At 31.9% G+C, this 20,074-nt stretch overlaps 2 protein-coding genes across 2 annotated transcripts; one reads left to right on the top strand and one right to left on the bottom strand.

Annotated features, from left to right (window-relative positions):
- Positions 1 to 3,290: 3,290 nt before the first annotated feature.
- On the top strand, positions 3,291 to 18,341 carry LOC132939627 (hormone receptor 4). The gene is made up of 2 exons (XM_061006899.1): positions 3,291 to 3,641; positions 15,123 to 18,341. Exons 1-2 carry the CDS (start codon positions 3,632 to 3,634, stop codon positions 16,301 to 16,303), a joined length of 1,191 nt encoding a protein of 396 aa, XP_060862882.1. The 5' UTR covers positions 3,291 to 3,631; the 3' UTR covers positions 16,304 to 18,341.
- Positions 4,215 to 8,740, bottom strand: LOC132938462 (vesicular glutamate transporter 1). Its single transcript, XM_061005313.1, has 10 exons — positions 8,580 to 8,740; positions 8,282 to 8,420; positions 7,027 to 7,260; positions 6,766 to 6,940; positions 5,568 to 5,699; positions 5,373 to 5,501; positions 5,174 to 5,307; positions 4,962 to 5,104; positions 4,774 to 4,894; positions 4,215 to 4,701 (listed from the first exon to the last, which is right to left on the bottom strand). Exons 1-10 carry the CDS (start codon positions 8,603 to 8,605, stop codon positions 4,537 to 4,539), a joined length of 1,398 nt encoding a protein of 465 aa, XP_060861296.1. The 5' UTR covers positions 8,606 to 8,740; the 3' UTR covers positions 4,215 to 4,536.
- Positions 18,342 to 20,074: the final 1,733 nt, after the last annotated feature.

Below are 20,074 nucleotides of genomic sequence, written 5' to 3'. Positions count from 1 at the left end.
TCGGGCTCGCTTTTTCTATACAAAACAAAAGTCGTTTCATGCTTTATCCGGTTCGAGTTTCCGTGAGATATAGTTTCATCAACCCCGGATAAATTGATATAAAAAATACGATGGTTAGGTCTTATATACAATACACACGCAATACACAATTTTATACTATTTATAGTTTATAATGTGTATTTTCATTCGAATAATGCCTTGAATCATTATTAATACAATTGTTTGATAGTCCTTTGTTACATTATTATTCTATGTTTCAATTTTTTTGTTGTTGTCGTGGAATTGGTATTATACATTTTATAAAATATTATATTTTACAAACTTACAGTGAATAATAACCAATGATTCTGCTCCAGTATGCAATTATTTCCATTTAATCCCAAAATTAATTCAACCAATGCGGTTTATATTCCGAATTAATGTCATAGTCGTTACTCGTTTTTCATATTTAATCACTATTGATAGATGAAATACAATAATGCATTTGTACCTACTTAAATAATATGTGGATGACATGCATTTAAAATTGTCATAATAGTATGATACACACGGTCAATTAATCATACATAATACGTATGTATTGCATCATCTATACATAATATATTAATATAATTATAGAACCGAAATTAGAATTGGAAAAATATTATATTATATTATAATATTATGTATAATTTGTTTTATAAAAAGTAAAATTAATTCAAGCCTTTTATAATTTTATCCTATTGAAATCCGTAATTATTAAAAATGTTAAGAAAGTGTATACCTTTGGCCAGACAATGTGTGGTTAGGTTACAGGTCATAAACACCTGTTATGAATAATTTAACAATTTGACGTGTTTTTTGTAGATAGTTACTATCATTGGTTTTTATAGTTTTTTTTTTAAGATATAATACTATTATATTAAGATCATAAAAATTGATTTGTATTACATCGAAAAACTCTAAATACATATTAACTAATTAACTAACTAATGGTTTCAACACCACCCATTTATTTTGACTAAAGGGATACTTTTTTCACCAAAAAAAAGAAGAAGTTTACTGTCCCAGTCCACCTATTTTGTAGTAGTACCTATATATATATGGTTATATAACATAAAAGAGTCCAAAATAAAAATTAAAAAATTAAATACTCATGATACAACAATTAAATACCACCAGTTTTTTTTATACAATTTTAAAAAATAAGTATACATACAAAATTTAAATTTTTTTTTGAAATATGTTTTTATGATAAATAATAATTAATAGAAACTATAATGCAAGTATATAAGATAATTATAAAATAACAATAATGAATACTTAATTACACCTACAGGCGGCTCTTTGATTTATTTATCTAGTTGTCAGCAAACGCATCTATATAATATAGTAGGTTTATTTAATATAAAAAATCTATATAGACCCGAGTATTTCAATATGTTTTTAATTTTTTCTTGTGTGCATCACTTAATAAAATTTATTAGTAGCCATCGTGAATCTGCAAATTTACTAATTCAATAACTTTATAGATTAAGTTTAATTCTAAGTTTGACACAATGATTCTAGAAAATTATTTATTTATTTATTTATTTAATAACAATAATGTGTAGAGCCCAATTTATAAAAAGGCATGTTTTGAATATATACATAACAATACATAACAAGTAATTTAAAGACAAATAATTTAGGAGAAAAAAAAATAAATTAGAAGAAGAAAGACGGATCCTCATTGGTAATTTTCATCATCCTGGAGATTGGTTCATTTCTTAAATAATTGGTTGAGCAATGTGGTATACGAAAAAGAGCGCTATTACGGGTGTTTCTAATAGGTACTTTTATATTAATAAGTGCAAATTATATAAAATACAAACCACAACAGTCGACAAATCACGGCTACTGCTGAAAATATTTTATATTATTAAATAAATACCTTATTTAAGATCGAATTCTATTAAGCGTCAATAGTTAAATAGGTATGTATATATACAAATATAAAGTTATATTTTTATAGTGTATAATTATGTATAATATATAGCCTACTATAGTTTTGTCGCATATTATATATGATATGGGTATAGGTAACAAATAAAGCTTATAAATTATGAATTATAATAGTTGCAGTAATATAGTATACATGGCTAAGTAATCAAAACGCAAAAGGTATGTATTTATAATGTTGTTTTATCAGTAAAAAGTATTCAAATGGTATTCAGCTAATTCCGGGAAATTTTTATAATTTTTGTGTTATGTTAGCGGATTACAAATTTACAAAAATAAACATAATTTTATTCAGCTGTGCAATAAATATATTAAGCAACTGATTAACTATTACAATCCTATTACTTATTTACTTTTACATACGAGTAGATAGTATTAATACAAAAATATGCAAGTAGATAAATAATATTATTCCTATGTAAAAAAGAAGAGTTCTGACGACGCATAATATCTAAGTCCAAGGCTTAGTTCAAAATCCAGCCTTAACTATTCCGTCATTAATAATCGGCGAGAAAATGCAGTTAGGCGTTAAAAACGTATAAAATTAGCTTTTCCATAATTTTAAATACCTATAGTAATATAATTTATTAAACTTTGCTTCTTTATTATACAAATTTTTCCATGGAACAGATTTTTAGATATCGACTACACATCATTATAATAATATTATGTTTGTTGGCATTTCATAGTTTGCGAATTCTCAACGTCTCGAGTTTGAAATCATTTCAAATTCATCGTTTTATGAATAGTAGAAATATATTTTTTTCGGTCGGATCGCATAGGTATTATAATAATATATGAACGACATTTGCGAAAGACACTCGAGTTCTATTTATAGACACTTGTCGTGGTATAATGAAAACGCGCGCACGCTCACACACACACACACACACACACACAGATCGGTTTACGTTCTAAAATATATAATGTATTCATCGGCACTAAGCAGGGCTCTCCTTCGTTTTCTGCTGCAGTACACCCCAAGCGCATAGCATAAGGCCACTCGACTTTTGGACCACATGCGCATACGATATAATAATATAATATATACATATACATACGCCATACGCGCTCCGGGTTTACATTTTATTGTTTTTTAATTTCTTTCTCTCGCACTCCCCAAATCTCGTCCAGTTCCAAAAACCATCCTCCTCTTCCTCCACTCTTCCCACCCGCATGCACCCCCCCACCCCACCAGCGTTCGGACAACATCTCTCGCGCCGCAGTAGCGGTATACGCTATATATATATATATAATATAGTGCACGCACATACTGCACAGTAGCGGTCAGGCCGCAGCTACGGTGGGTGCGCGATGGGTGGGTGGTTTAACACACGCATACCAAAGCGCACTCGCTAACCCACTCACTCACACGCGAGTAGAAAATAATAATAATATAATATTATTTAAAACGATGCGAACCGTATAGTGACCGCGCAGGGCATATGCGCCGAGCCGCCCCCGATGAGCCGGGATTGGTCTGGCCCGGTCCCGCCCCCAAATACACGCCACCGGGATCTCCGGGTCCTCGTTACATTATCGCGAGCAGCACGTGCGCCGCGGGGACGAGTGTATCGCCGGCGTTCGAAACGGTCGCAAGTGGATTGATGCCGTTTGCCTTTGCGGAATAACGGACCGTCCGGATTCGTGGATGAATACAGGTACGAAACGATGCATAATAATTTTAGCTGTTTAAGATACGTGGTTAGGTACCTACATATTATTATGTTGTAATAGTTTTTATACATTTATAATGATATTATTATACATTATATTATTATAATATATACCTACCTACTATTGTGCCCGAACGTTTACGTCATGATAGTATATCGGTAGTATAGTATTATTATACTATTATTATAGTGTCATAGATTCGATATCCATCGTCGGCATATTATCTCACGATCATTTTTATACCGTGACGTATTTTTCGATAACGACTGCATTGACGATAGTATGTACCATATTTTATTCTATATACTTATACCTATTACCACCGATAGATAATATATAGGTACACGGCCATACCGAGCATCGAAATGGTCAACAATTTATAATTATAATATAGGTAGATATTAATTAGTGTTAGGTACGGTAAATAGTGGATCCTTAAGTCTGCATAGGATTGATAATCTAAAACAATTATTAAAAGTCAAATTAATAAATTAAAATGTGTTTTGAATAATTGTTCTAAAATGTATAGAATTATACAATAATACACACATAGGTAGTACATATTCTACGTAATATAATGTACATTGTACATAAATCGTTTTATTATTTTAATAAACAATGTATTCAAAATTAATATAAATTAATCACATTTTAAAATAAATGTTTACAGTTTATGGTAGTCTTTTAATAAAAAATATCAATACTCATTTTTTTTTCTATCACAATCGCACAATTAAAACTAAAACAAAATAAATTTACCTACAGAATACATAATATGGTCAAATTGTTTCAAAAGGTAGGATTTTTCTCAAACAAAATTTATATTTATATTCAAACAATTTCATTTAAATTATGGGCACCACAAATTATAATTTTATATTAAGCTATATTTTCAAAAGTTTTATTATCATGACCGTTCTTTTCTTCAATTTTAATTTTGGCCCATGGTTGTCGTTCTCCTGAAGCAAATATGCCATAGAATACTGCTCCGAACATATATATACCACTAGAAATTAAAAACACCCATTGCCATTCCTCTGCGCTCTAAAAATGTAATAATAAATAATTTAATTAGTTTCTGAATCAAATAAAACTTAAAAGTATAGAAACACTAACTTTGTTTTGCACAATAACACCGGCCAACATAGGGCTTACAATGCCAGGTATAGTTGCAAACGTGTTGGAGATTCCCAACAAAATGCTGGCGTATTGAGGTGCTATATCCAATGGATTAATGCTGTAAAATGAAATTGGGTCAGATTTAAGTGACTTTTCTAAACTAAAAAAAATATTATAATAATTACCTGAATCCGGACCAAGCAAATGCTCCAAGACCCACTGCCAACGTTAAACAAAATATAGATCCAATTTCAGATCTAGAGTTCGATGCTAAATACATGAATATAGTTTGGCTTACAAAAGCACCACAGTTGAAAACCTTTCTCACCTATAAAAGTAATTCTAAATTTATATACTGCAGCAGTTATATAAGACACATATATATAGGTATACATACTTGTGTAGTAGTGAGTATTTCATTTTTCCGAAGCCAGTCTACAAAGAACCCACTAAACTGGAGAATAATGGACATGACGAGATATGGAAGAGCTGATAGTAAACTTCCTTTTCCAATGTTAAACTTTAGTACATCTGTAAACCAAAAGAAAAAAAAATTAATTATTGAGTTATTTTTTTAGTTGGAATTGTATACTTACCGTTCATGTAGCTTGGTAATTGCGTAAGTAACGTGTAGAATCCCCAGTTTTCACAAAAATGGGCGCACGTTATTGCCCAAACCGGCATCGATGTTAATATATCTTTCCAGGGGTAGTCTACAAAGCTGACTATAAAAAAAAATTATATTTATGATGCACACGAAACTACGAAAGATGTCGAAACAACGCATTTACTTTTAGTGTCATCCGTCGGACCTATTGAATCCATAATGTACTTGAGCTCTTCTTTCGTAATGCGTTTGTCTTCTACTGGAGATTCGGTGATACACGTCAACCAAACCACACACCAAATTATAGCTACAAAACCTATAAACACACGAAATAATGGGATGTTATTATGTTACAACCGTAGGAGGCCAGTGAGAGGGGAAGGATTTACATGCATTTGGATAATGAAGCCAAAATCAATGTTTACAACGTTACAATTTTTTACCAATACGTATTAATGTATTGCACGAGTATAAAATGATATTTTAACAAAATAATGTGTACATATATACAAAAGATATTATAATATATAGGTACATATAACTGACTATTGAACTTTTAAAATATTAAGTTAGTATTTCTTAAAGGATGTCATACACTAAAATCAAGTTTGTTTAAATTTATAGTATGTCATTATCTAAGAAATATGGTGTGGGTCTCACATTTTAACACTAATTATTCAATGAAGCAGGCGTTTGAATATAGGTGACATACTGTCCATACTGACATCATACACCCGAAGTCTGAACGGCGGCGTATGTTTTACGTGTAAAAGTGACTAGATTAATACAACGATTTAAATCGTTCAACATAATATTTTTTTTATTATTTTTATGTAGTGTTTATGACACTGGTATCATTATAATTTTGATAAACTTTCAAGTTCTTTTTTATAGTAGATAAAACTATTATAGAACATTTGGTAAAATGTTGTATATACAGTAATACGACGCAAGTCGTGAACTCAATAATTTTACTTAATTATAATTTATAATATGTATACATCAACAAAATATATTACACTTTAAATCAAACCACCGTATTAAGCACATAAATATACTTATAAAAAAAATATTCTGAAATACTATTGTTAATTTTTATAGTTATTAAAATCATTGTGTAAATCAAACTACTTTTACACGTAAAACACGGGAGGCTGCTCACTCGTCGGCTATATTATGACGTCACGCGGCTTTTCATACACTCATCTTATTATCTCGTTGAATTAATTTTTTTAACTTCGGATTTTTACCAAAACATTTATCATTATTTCGACTACAATAACACGCAAATAAATTTAAAATTAAAAAAAAAATCTAGTGTTGTGATGTCTAGTTACCAATTTTTGACGAAATAAATATATAATTATTATTTAAACATTTACCTGGTACATAAAAGGTAGACGGCCAACCATATTTTTCGGCTAACCAACCGCACATCGGGTATCCGACGACTGTGCCCACAAAACTGCCGGAAAATGCAAACGATCCCAGCCGGGTGCGTTCCGCGGGCGGCGCCCATCTCGACCACACGGCATGTATGCCGGGATATACGACTCCCTAAAACAATATAGTTTGCTTTTCAATATTGTTGGCGATATTTAGCGGGTAGAGCGGATTGCGTATACATTTATGTATATACATACCTCGAACACTCCCTCGATGACTCTGAGTACGATGACTAGATAAACGGAATATCTGGCAGCCACCGGGGTGAGGATTGTTAGGATCGCCGTGCTAAAGACTCCGTAACCGATCAATTTCACGCCCCCTATCTTTGCGCCCAGCAGACCACCGATAAGTTGCGTAGAAATGTATCCATAAAAGAACGAACTCAAAATCGCACCACGAAGTTCTGGGCCCCAGTCGAACTCGCTCGTCTGCAGTCAAAACATTACACTTTACATTATACAATAGTTTATATTATATTATATTATAATAATTAATAATATGAAAGTGCATTTGAAAATAATATTTTCGGGATATTATTTGATATTTCTTTGACATCCTAAAATGTATAATTCCTTTCAGTTCGGTTTGATTAAAGGTTTTTTATTTAACGTTTATTTAATGTTTATATCGTGTACCTATAACTAATAAATACCTGAGATTATGTCCGATGAAAATGGATTTGGTCCACTTATACATAACTCAGGATACACTACGACCATTGGCGTATATATATTTATATCAGCGTGAATAATTATATTGTTAATGTTACATAGCTTATAAAATGTCCACACCATTCGACTTTCATTTAGTGCGCGCAATATTATCTCAGACGACACCAAAGTATACAACAGTAAAATATGCGAAAAAAGAAAGTAGAAGGGCACCTATATATGCGAGTGTTTGCGGTCGTATATACCATACCTCCACACGTTTTACTCTGCAGTCGGTATATATTATTATAATCAGAGTGAAAAATAATTGCAAATTGCAAATGCAATTTTATAAAATAAATAATGGCATAGTTTGATATAGTCTTACAAGTATTATAGTGGTTTTTCTTGTCCATATAATATATTATATGAAACGTATTGTGTATGTACATGAACTGACCTCAAATTAATGATAACATTTCTCGTTTTTACTTTCATTTCCCGAGGCGTTCTCGTGATGATAATATGTACATATATTATGTTGTATTCGAAACTATTAACACACATGTTCGTAACGAGATTGTGTGGAGACGAAAATGCTGTAAGATAAAAGAAAAAAAGTTTCAAACAAATTCGAAGAGTTCATTTATACGTTTTTCGATCGATTACACGCGAGATGTGTACGATTCGCATACACCGGCGTTTTGAGTATAGAAAACGGACGCATTGGGAACCTAATAGTTTCACATGTCGATAATATTACAACTGACTGAAAAATTTACATTAAACTACAACTCACCCGCGTATCTGAAGACGACGTCATTGCTACGATTCCGACGCTCAAGTTCACTCGAAGGGTGTAGACGTTGAAGAAACCCAGAAATGCCAGGAACGCGACCAAGTTCCTCCGCTGTTTCCAAAACGGCGGTTGGCCATCGCTGTGGGAAACATAAAAATACAACCACTCTTATTATACATTGACGAACACTTTTAAATGTTGTGTTATATATTTTATGTTTTTATGTTTTTTTGCGGTCTTCTTTGCTATCAGTGACCGCGAACAGTGACCGTGAAACGTATAACAACATAGTATGTACCTAAGGTTTTCGGGTGGCCGGTCCATGGCTAACTGAACGTGCTCTGCAGCAGTGGCACGAACGACTGCTGTGGGTACATTAGAATGTTACTACCACTTCCTCGATCAACGATTTAGTTGTTAATAGTTCGGCGGCGTCTAGGTTCTACCTCTCTAACGGTCTAGGTAGGCACTACTTCAATACATAGGTAGTCTCAATCGAGTGAGGTGTACATAATATTATACACGTCCTGACTCGTGGTGATATCGTTTTAATGTAGGTACTTACGTAACACATCAGGCGTAACATAAAAATATTAATTGAAGAAAAATCACTCATGCACCAAGGAATACAATTTTTACGATATTATAGGTAGGTATACCTATTTCAAAAAATCATTCACAATTATTTGTTAAGACCGATAATGTATACCTACCTTAACTTATTATGATACTGTAACCAGGTAAAATCACTGTAGAGTAGTAACTAATAAGGAAGACTATTAAAAAAGACTTAATGTAGAATAATAAGAATAAAAGAATATTCAAAGAAATTAGTGTGAGTTGTGTTTAGCTTGTCTGCGGGGGCATTAATTATAGTTGATAATTTATGAACCACAACTATGATTTTATCAATTTTAATCACACAATCTTGTACATTAACACAACTATTAATTTGATCAGTAAAATAAATAGAAAATTAATAAATGGGATTTTCGATTTTCTTTTTTAAGCAAGTTTAAAAAGACCCTAAGTTTGAAGATATAAATATCGATTTACATAGATTTAATAAATTTATTTATTTTGTATAAAACGTAAATGTATACCTATATTTTTAACAATATAAACTAATAATAATATTACCAATAAAAATATTTTTCTGATATATAGCGTAGTCAAAATATTTTGGTTTTTAAGGCATATTTTAAGAGTATATTTAAGTGATTACGCATATTTTAAAGATATAATCACGTAGTGTTTTTTTGAGGACTAAATAAATGCATATTTTAAGGATTTTAAGGGCGTGAAATCCTTAGCCCTTGTAATAAGCTATTGGTTATCGTCAATTCGGCTGGTATTATTATAGCCTATAGGCACCTAATTGAATATACCTAGGTGGGATGTTGAAAAGAAAACAATCTGCATAATATCATTCGGTCCATGATATATTTTATCAAACAAAAGTGTTATTTGTCATAATCGTCTATCCCTTTTTGATCAACAAGTGGTCAGTTCCTCGATGCTCAACGTACCGTATAGGACATTGTTTCATACTGCGGTTTAAGATTGAATTCATCGTTTAAAATCACTCACACATATATATTATATAGAACATTCGCAGTGGTATTTTAAAGTAATGGTGCGTTTCAACGTATAATAAAATATAAATCAGTGCCTATCATTTTTGTAATTTGCTACTGCATTGACAATTTTTCATTTATTACTGAACTCCCGGAAAATTGATTTTACACAACTAATTGAATATCATATAATATATAAACATTGGTGTATATAAATCTTATGTATAATACTTTAATATTTCTAAAATGCCTTAATAATTACTTGTATTTAAATATATATTAAATTTACTTGATTTACTTTAAGTCGTTTACATTATCATTTGACATATCTAGTTGTGCTATTTTAACCGAGCGAGGACACAAAAGTTTGTGCGGAGATTGATTACCGGTTGTGAATTTAATGATTTTGAAAATCGATGGATTTGTTTCTGATTTAAAAATAAGCGAGATAGTAAATTTGTTTAGAGACATTACCATTGCATATTTTACACGTAGTTTACATAGGTACCTGAATGTTTTTATTGTGTCTTTAGAGAAAAAATAATGGTTTTGGAAAAATGTAATGCCTGGATAAATTTATTATTATGATATTTAATCTAAAAAGCTTATTTAGCATAAATTACTAAAAAGTTTTTTTTAATTAAGCTTTTATTAAACATTTTTTTGTAATATAATTTTGTTTATGTAAATTTATTAATATTTAAGCTTACTATTTAATATTTATTAGTATATTACCTTTAAACCCACATACATAATTGCACACATTTTGGAATTCTTAATGTATGCTTTCGAGTATTTTGTAGTGTTTTAGTGTATCAAATTCACAGACTGAATGGAAACTGATAGGCAAAACCATATCAAGTTTCACTATAGTTTAGATAAAACATTAAAACTTAACCGTGCTTATCACATAATTTGATTTATTGTATTATCCTACTAAATTTGTTCATCATTCTTCAATTCACTAACGCCAACTGAGTTACGAATAATTCTATTTTCTATAGTATAAGTTAAAACAATTTCAATTTGCTATAAATGTTAAATATGAAAAACAATTATTTTAATAATCCGTCAAATTGTAGTACACAATAAACTAGGTATAATATATTTGGTATACTGCATAATATTCCGTATTTTCTACTGCACACCGTATATGATACTGACGTAATGTACTATATTTTACAGTACAACAGTTTACACTATTTGAAGTATTTAATGCCTTGTATTATACATCTATATACATGATGTACGATCATGTATATACTACATTATTGCTCATTATTGAATTCATAAACATATTACTTTAAAGGTTAAGTTCATGTCATAATTATGTTCTATGGCAATTAAACATCTGTTGTGTCACATTACGCTATAATTGCCTATTAAAATTATTTATTGTTGGCAATATGATTATATATTATAATTTGGGAAATCGTGGTCGATACAATTTTAATTATTAAATCGTTCCAAAAAATAATAATTATCTATTATTTGTTTGTCCATGGCACGTAAAAGAGAAACTATAGAATTATATTAAACACGTTACCTCATTAAAATTATTGTATTTTTGTATAACTCACAGAGATCTATCAAAGTCTGACAAACACGTTACCTTTAACACAGACACAGACTATAAACCATTTATTATTTGACTCAAATGATTATAAGTAATAATGAATAGTTAATTTAAGTACCTATTTAACGAAGTTTTATCAATCCGAATTAATTTCCGCCCTAATTATACTTAAAAGCACATACACGAATTAATATCTATAACTCATAGTTCAACCTGGATTTAATAGATAAAACTTTGTGTCTAATAATATTATGTAAGTACAATATAATATAAAATATATAAAGTTTAATTACAATGTTTATACAATTTATCATAATCGCTTGATAACAGTACAATATTAATATGATATATTTTATGTAATCTACAGTGCACACAGTGTGTTTTATTAAACTACTGTAATCACCATTGTATCTAAAAGTATAATTAACGTTTTTAAATATGTTTTACATATTTTGATTTCTGAAATGCTTATTTTTATTGTATCTATTAATCATACTATTCAATTTTGTAAATAATTGTATTATTTATTGCTCAAGTGCCAAAAAAAAAAAAACAATATACTGTAACACTAAGTTTAGATGACTATAATTGTCAGGAAAACTTTAAATAATTTTTACTTTATTGAATTACAACATATATTTTTCTGAGAATTTCAAACCAGTAGTTAAATTAGTAATTAACTCATAAATTCATAAGTATTCAAAGTTAAGAGCGGAGTAGCAGACCAACATTTTGTGGGACAGTGCCACTCAACTCCAATCATTAAAAGTACTTACTTAAAATACCTATAAGTTATGAGTTATAAGTTATAACTAATTATTAACTAATCGTTCGAAATTTCATTTTTATGTATCGAAATTCTCAGAAAAAATATTATTATTTGGATTATTAAATAAAAATGTGTGTTATCCTTCAAAAAATTATAAAACTTGCTAAATTATATCAATAAAAATAGTAAAAATAAATTCGTTTAGTAAATCAAATAAATTAAAAAAAAAATTTATAACTTTACTATCGATATGAATGGTCTCGGAATCACTAAGTACCTATTATAGAGTATAGACTATAATATAGTTATATATGTTATACAATTCTATAATTCTAACGGTAAACTAAAATCGTACGTGATGACTGTCATGAGATAAATCTTTGTCTACTGACTATTTTATGTTTTGTCGTCATGGCCACGTCTCAAACTGATGTAAGTATTAAATCCAACCTTGGTGTAAAACACTAATCACGAGTCACGAAAAATATTATAATATTATATTATAATTATTTGTTTAATATTTGTGCAATATATTTCTGAAGTGTGTTTTCCAAAATTCGATAAAATATGTGAAATATGGATAAATATAATCACGGTTATAGGTTCATAATATGCAATAATAGTCACATTGTAAATATATGTACTAAGTTATAACGTCATTATCTGTTTAATTTAAAATCACCGTCGATACTAATAAGAAACCGTGCGTGATATTTAGGTATAGGTAATCTCATATTATAGTGACCAAATGGCCAAACGTGTGTTTAAGACTCTAAGTTATGCGAAAGAAATCATCTATTGATATATTCTTAAAGCGAATATCGGATCAAAAGTAGGTATGAATGTATGATATATTATTACCATATTCTTATAAAGAAAATTTGTGTACGTCTTACAATTGATGAAGATGCAATCTACATACGAATATATTATAGATTTTCATCCAAACTTTTGTGTAAAAGTTTTAAAACACGAAAGTATTAAAAATAACACACTCCCAAACCAGCAATGTCGTTAAACCAATATAATATAAGTTATAACAACTTCGTTTATCCTCTCAGAATCTAATTTAGATTAATAAGATAGTAATAAGATAATTAAATAATATAATATTATGTTTAATGTGTATACATCTTATCGGCATACTATTACTGTATTTTATTGTCAAATACATTCACGTGATACATTTAAATTATTATTGTTTTCGAACATGACGTGTACCTACGAAGAATAGTGTTAAGTTTGTCGTCAACTTGTTTCAATCGTTACAAATACGCGGGACATCCTTCCGGTCTTCTCCCCGTGTACAATCATGATAATATTATTACATTATTACACCAAGCCACACTGAGGGGTAACAAAGTAATTGAATACGCCGCACGCCAATGTCGTTACATTATAATTCCATCACCTGTATAAGGGCTAACGAAATTTTTTACCATCGGATTTTACCGCCACCACAGTTACAGCACGTTTTCGTCGTCGACACAATATATATATTATAATAATTATAATGTTCCGTTAAACGATTAGAATCTAAAAAACGTATTATCAGTGTACAGGTCACATTGTTACAATATCATAGTAGACGATGGTTAGGTATTGTATAAATGTACAATAACAACAATGATTGCTCAGCTGCTATATGCTGTTCTCTCTTCTATTCTTTCTTTTTTTGTAGCTTCGTGTAAATATGTGTGCAGATATAGTTTATAATATAGAGTCTGTTCTTAATTATGTTTTCGTATCTGACTATTTTGATAGTAATCGTCAAATGGATTTTTTTAAGTACAATTCGAATCAACAAAGAAATTGAAACAATTGATCATGATGCACTTTTTTACATATATAAAATTATAAAATAGTTGATCTTCTTCTTCATTTTCGTCGGTTTTTTGGTCATTGTAACTACCAAATATACCTATATTATACCTACCTCTCCAATTATCCCTATCTTCCACAGACCACAGCTTAACGTATTTTCTTTTACGATATATTTATTTAAAATGACTTCCCAGCGCAACTGCAGTCTACCTATAGTGGTCACTATTACGGTAGGGTTCTCTTCAATACTTGTTTTTACTAACGATCCTGTAATGACCCTGCAGTCATGATCAGACTTCTCTTTGGGATTTATTTTATGATATCTGGGCTTTGAAAAGCTTCTTTGAAATTATGTATTTTACTGCAATCTGAATGTCAAATAATGTAATCACAAATGCTGTATATTTTACTCTCAAATATATTTATTTCCTCAGGTTTTCTTTGGAGCCACATCTCTAAAGTGTATATAATTGCTTGACGTATCAAGATCACGATAAACATATTACTACAATCACGGGTTATTGATATGGATCTTGAGCTCAGTATTTTCCAAGACTGACACCCGTTGGTCTTTTACGTTCTAGTGTGGTATTCCATTTTCAGGACGAAATCGTCTTGTGTTAGAAGGTTGACCCAAATGTTTGAATTGTGTCATTCTTTCAAAAATGCGTCCTTCTACGTTCATACATGAATTGTCTGTTGACACTCCATATCCATTCGACAATAGACGTTATAGTGTTTAAAATTAGGAAGCGGCTGAAGCTCAGGTCCACGCCGGGCTCTTATGAGGCTTTTATGGTAGAAGAAAAAACCTCAGTGTAAATATTTATTTGGGGCTACACATATAACAGTTAGCAGTTGTTTAGCTATCCCCTCCTCCCCATCAAGCCAATACATTTGACGTATCATTACCAAGCAGGTACTTGCCGATACTTCCTATTTCGACATTTTATCAGTCATAGTTATGAATATAATTTATTGAATTTGGCCAGATCAGCTGCAAATGCAATATACCAATTACGTGTTGTGAATTAGCCTTTAAGAGTATATAACATACCAAAAACGATAATCTCATGCGTCGACTCGTGGTTTCAGATTACAACCGGTTTAGCAGAATGACAATGGACGTCCATCAGCACAGAAACGTGACGACGGCTGCGTCCTCGTCACCGCCGTCGCGGTACTCACCACCAGTGGCCACCGGAATTGCGCAACCGGTGCAGACGTCGTTGCCCACGGCCGTGGTTGCGTTGCACCAACGGCCGCAGAAGCGAAGTTTCGACGTGGCGTTTCTAATGGCACCAGATGACCTGAGCAAGCGTAGACCACGACCAATTCAGGCGGCCCAGCCCGTCGCCCGGTCAGCGTTCACCAAAGTGTCACCGGACCCGCCGTCATCACTATCGCCGGCCTCGTCTCCGGCCACGCCGCCGCCCGCGGATTTTGCAGCCTACATGCACCACAGCCAGCTGCACCACCAACAGCATCATAACCAGCAGCAGCAACAGCTCCTCCCACATCACCTTCAGCCGCAGCAAGAGTGCAGCCTCAGCCCACCTCTGCCACCGGTCACGGCGCACTTTATGTCACCGTTTCCGCTTGGCTTCCGGTCACCGTTCGCGTTGATGATGCCACCACGGCCGCAACCCAATTCGATCGGCTGCAAAGACTACCCGTCGCCGCTCCAACCACCACCTCCGTCACACCACCACCATCAGCAGCAGCAGCAGCAGCAACAGCAGCAGCAGCAACAGCACCACCACCACCATCAGCTGCAGTCGCTTTCGTCGCCGTCGCCGCTTCAGTTCGGGCAGGCGGCGGCTGCGGCAGCGGCCGTGGCCGCTCTCCCAGCCATGCTGTTGCCCGCGTCCATCGCCGCGGCCGCGCTCACGTTACCCTCGCAGAACGTGTGTGCCAAGTGTAACGTGAGCTTCCGCATGACGTCTGATCTGGTGTACCACATGCGGTCGCACCACAAGGGCGGCGACGGAAGTGGCGGCGTTGGCGCCGGCAGCGGTGTAGGCGGTGGTGTTGGTGGCGGGGTGGGCGCGGGAGGCACGGGCGTCGGTGTGGACGCCAAGAAGCGACGGGACATGGACAAGCTCCGATGTCCGGTATGCGACGAGAGTTTCCGGGAACGGCACCACCTGACACGGCACATGACCGCACATCAGGACAAGGAGGGCGACCGGCTCGACGACGAGGACGATGCGCCGTTACAGCAACAGCACCACCAGCCGCACCCGCACCAGCACCAGCACCAAGGGGCCAAATGACGTAAGGCGGCCGCGGGCGGACGGAGGCGTAATGCCTCGTACTCGCGCTTCGCGGAAGACCATCGTGTTTAGACGGTCACTCTTCTCCTCGTCACTCATGTGCGCCGACCCAACTCCGCCACACCGATCCACCCGTCCTGCCACCCACATTGAGTGAATCTTATTGTTCGTAAATTTAGGTACAATCGATACATATTATTATAATATTATGATTCAGTAGGTGTCCCCAAGTTACCGTAAACGGTGTGCAGTGGTAACCTGTTCGACCGAATCACGTAAACTGTCGTCGTAATTGCATGAAAAGCCAAAATTAACCACATACACGTATTATTATTATTACAGGTCCTCCTCACACGAAGATCTCTTCATTCAGAAGACTCTTGTACATGTATATATATTTGTAGACTAACGCGTGTTTACATACCTACTTATGTATATAAGTTGATTTATTGAGTTTTTCTTACGAACGTTCGTAGGTATTTACAATTATTATCCAATTTAATGTTTAAAAATACGTAATATTAAGTGACATTTTAACGAAGATCGTACTAGTGCCTCGTTATCGATGCTATTTACCAATAACCGACATTTCAATAATCATAATATTATTATAAAACGTTTTATGTACCTATAGAAATTTTTTTTCATTTATATTATACAACCTTATACCTAACCTAACCTAAATATAGGAACGGACCTATTAACCGCGATTAATGTAATTTTATAATAATTCTATAGTAGTGTCTTTTTAAATATATAAAGTACCTTATTCATAATAAATATTTCATACAGATCTCGTAATCTTAGTTAATGAGATTTGTTTTATAGAATTAAAATTATAATTATAAAAAACGATTGTAACGTACGTACCTCACAGTTGTCTTTTTTCACATGCTTTTTTCGCATATTATAGAATTGTGTAGCCTAACGCGAATTTGCATTCAAATAGGATTAAAAATTAACTGCGTTCAAGACGGTAATAATTTTCAATTACTTTGCATGGATAGTATTCATATTTTTTATTTTACTCGAATTCGATTTTGGCCGGTCTTGTAGTTTTCTTTTTTTTGCGCAGCATATTCATATATATATAAATACACTTTACCCTCTAATGCGAAAACAAGGGTGACCATTAGGGTCGACAAAAATGACAAATGTCCATACAAATCATAGTCGAATACGAGTAATAATTAACCGTGTCCACGAGGGTTGGTCGACGAGGGGTGGGGATAAATTTAATTCGGTAATGGGGTCCGATAAATAGATTAAAATGCCCCTTTGGCCTTAATAAATATTGTCACGTGATCACTGTTTGTATAATTTTAGTATTAAAATTAAATGGACCGAAATCAAATGATAGCGATTTTAAAATGCATCTCTCTATAATATTACATCTGTATAGGGTTACCTATATAATATTCACGCACTACATTTTTTCTACGTGGTATCACGTCATGACGGATGTAGTGAACTCGTAAATATAGTATAGATTTATGTGTGGTTGTGTGTATATTATGATTGTTACAAATTTTTTTTTTTTTGATACATTGTAAAATATAATAATCAGTTAGTCTGTGTATTATCGTTCAATGATAATGTTTTGATAATAATATTAGGCTCCATATCCTCTGTTCATAAATAATATTATACACATTAATTATAGGTACTTAGCTACTATATCGAATGTAATATTGGTTCGTAATGTTTTACATTTAAACTTAACTTCAACTAAATATTAATCGAGTGTGTCAATATATTAATAGTAATGTTTAAGTGTATTTTCTATTGTATAAATATTGTTACTGAAATTAATCGTTATTTAGCGTTTTACTATTTCTTATTTTGTTTTATGTTACATTATGTTTCATATTATGTATCATATAATATAACCATTAGATACATAACATAATTTATTATTATATCTTCTTTTTGCTATGCATGCATAGAAAGTCAAGTGTCTAAACTGTTATTCGCTAAATTATTGTTAGTATTGATTAGAAAACCTGCTGATAATATTATATAGAACTATTGAATTAAAATAAATAAAAGTTTAAAAATCTAAATTTGTTATTTTTGTGTATGTTTACGATCTATAAAAAATATTCTATCATTTCCAATCATCCTCATATATTTCCTTTATTTATTTTAAAGAATAGTGTGCCTATATTATAGTGTATTACTATAGTTACTATATAATATAAAGGTAAGGTTCAGTAATTTAACACTTTTTGAACTTTAAGTTCTTAACCCACGAGTTATGTAATTATATTTATATTAGTTAGACACAAGAATAATGGTTATTATTATTCACATGATATAATAATGAAACTATAAATAAAAAACTCTAATATTTCGAATACCTTTAAATAGCTTGAAACAAATCAAAACACTTTGAATATGCCATTGTGCATACAGTATGTAATTTTTAAGTAAAAGTGAAATATTCCAAGTTTCTATGAATAATATATTTTTTTTAATTATAACAAATATTTAAAACCGTTCGGTAATAAATTGTTATTTTACGAGTGAATAATTCACATTGTTGTCCAAATTAAAACTTCACTCGAAAAAATGTACGTGGCTTTATACAAAACTTTTCAATTTAAATTCCAGTTAAAAAAATATAATTACAGTCTTACCTTTTAAATTAAAAATTTCATTAATTCTTAACTACTAAATAATTAACTTGTTTTCATGTTTCGGATGAATTTTGTAAAAATCTTTTTTTTAAACAATATAATATAACATAAATATTTCAGTTTTCCAGTAATTTTTTTCCCTGAGAATTTTGAACAGTACTTTGAATATCTTACTTTCAATCTCTAAAAGTTCAAACTACTAACTAGACCCAAATTACAACCTTCAGAAACCAACATCAATAATGAAGCATTTTTTGTGACATAGCCTAAAGACCTCGAAATACCTAAAGTTATTACTCGAAAGACGTTCAACACTGTCATCACTTTAGAGGAAAAAAATACCAATTCTCAGTTCCATCTTATCATGCACCTTTAAATTCAAATGTTGCCTCGTATAATATAGGTGCACATTAACGCGCTTAAATAATAAAGTTGTTTTCTATACAAGTTATACCTTTGTTGCTAATATGGTCTTACGGAATGTTGTTTGGAGCTTCGCTAAGCCCTTCAACTAAATAATGTTACGAGGTTTTTAGTCAATAATGTGCCTTCGTATCATCACCAAAACTCCGTGGTTTTTTTAAATTAATTTCTTCATTCAAATATAAATAAATACCAATATACGAAAACGTCGGAATTCATTACTTAAGATTTCACCCAAAACTAAATTCTCAATCAAACCTTCTCGTCTCAAAACTGCCAAGATAAATACTTCTGGGATATGCGGATAGACATCTAAACTGGAATTGGTCCTGAGATCAACTAAACCTAATAATTAAGGTCATTAATTTAAGGGTGTTTAAACTGCTGGTTATAAACCCAAGTTATTATTTATTACATTCAACCCCATTGTTGTTTTAATTAATTTACTTTTTGTACATTTAAGCCATAAATAATTTGTAAATATTCACAAATTAAGCTATATATTCAAAAATAAAATCTGGAATGCTCTTGTAGTGAAACTATGAACATAGGTTCTGAGAAACTTGAACAATTACCAGTGAAAGTACCGTTAAGATAAGATTTCCGATGTATGAAGGCAAAACACAAAACTTTTGAAGATGTTTAAAAAAGACTTTGTAAAAAAAACTCATTATAGGTACCTACTACCTACTCACTTCACTCAGAATCT

Source organism: Metopolophium dirhodum, chromosome 2, assembly GCF_019925205.1.
Source record: "Metopolophium dirhodum isolate CAU chromosome 2, ASM1992520v1, whole genome shotgun sequence".
NCBI classification, from domain to species: domain Eukaryota; kingdom Metazoa; phylum Arthropoda; class Insecta; order Hemiptera; family Aphididae; genus Metopolophium; species Metopolophium dirhodum.
Note: the sequence above shows the minus strand (reverse complement) of the source record. Positions and strands in the feature narration are given on the sequence as shown.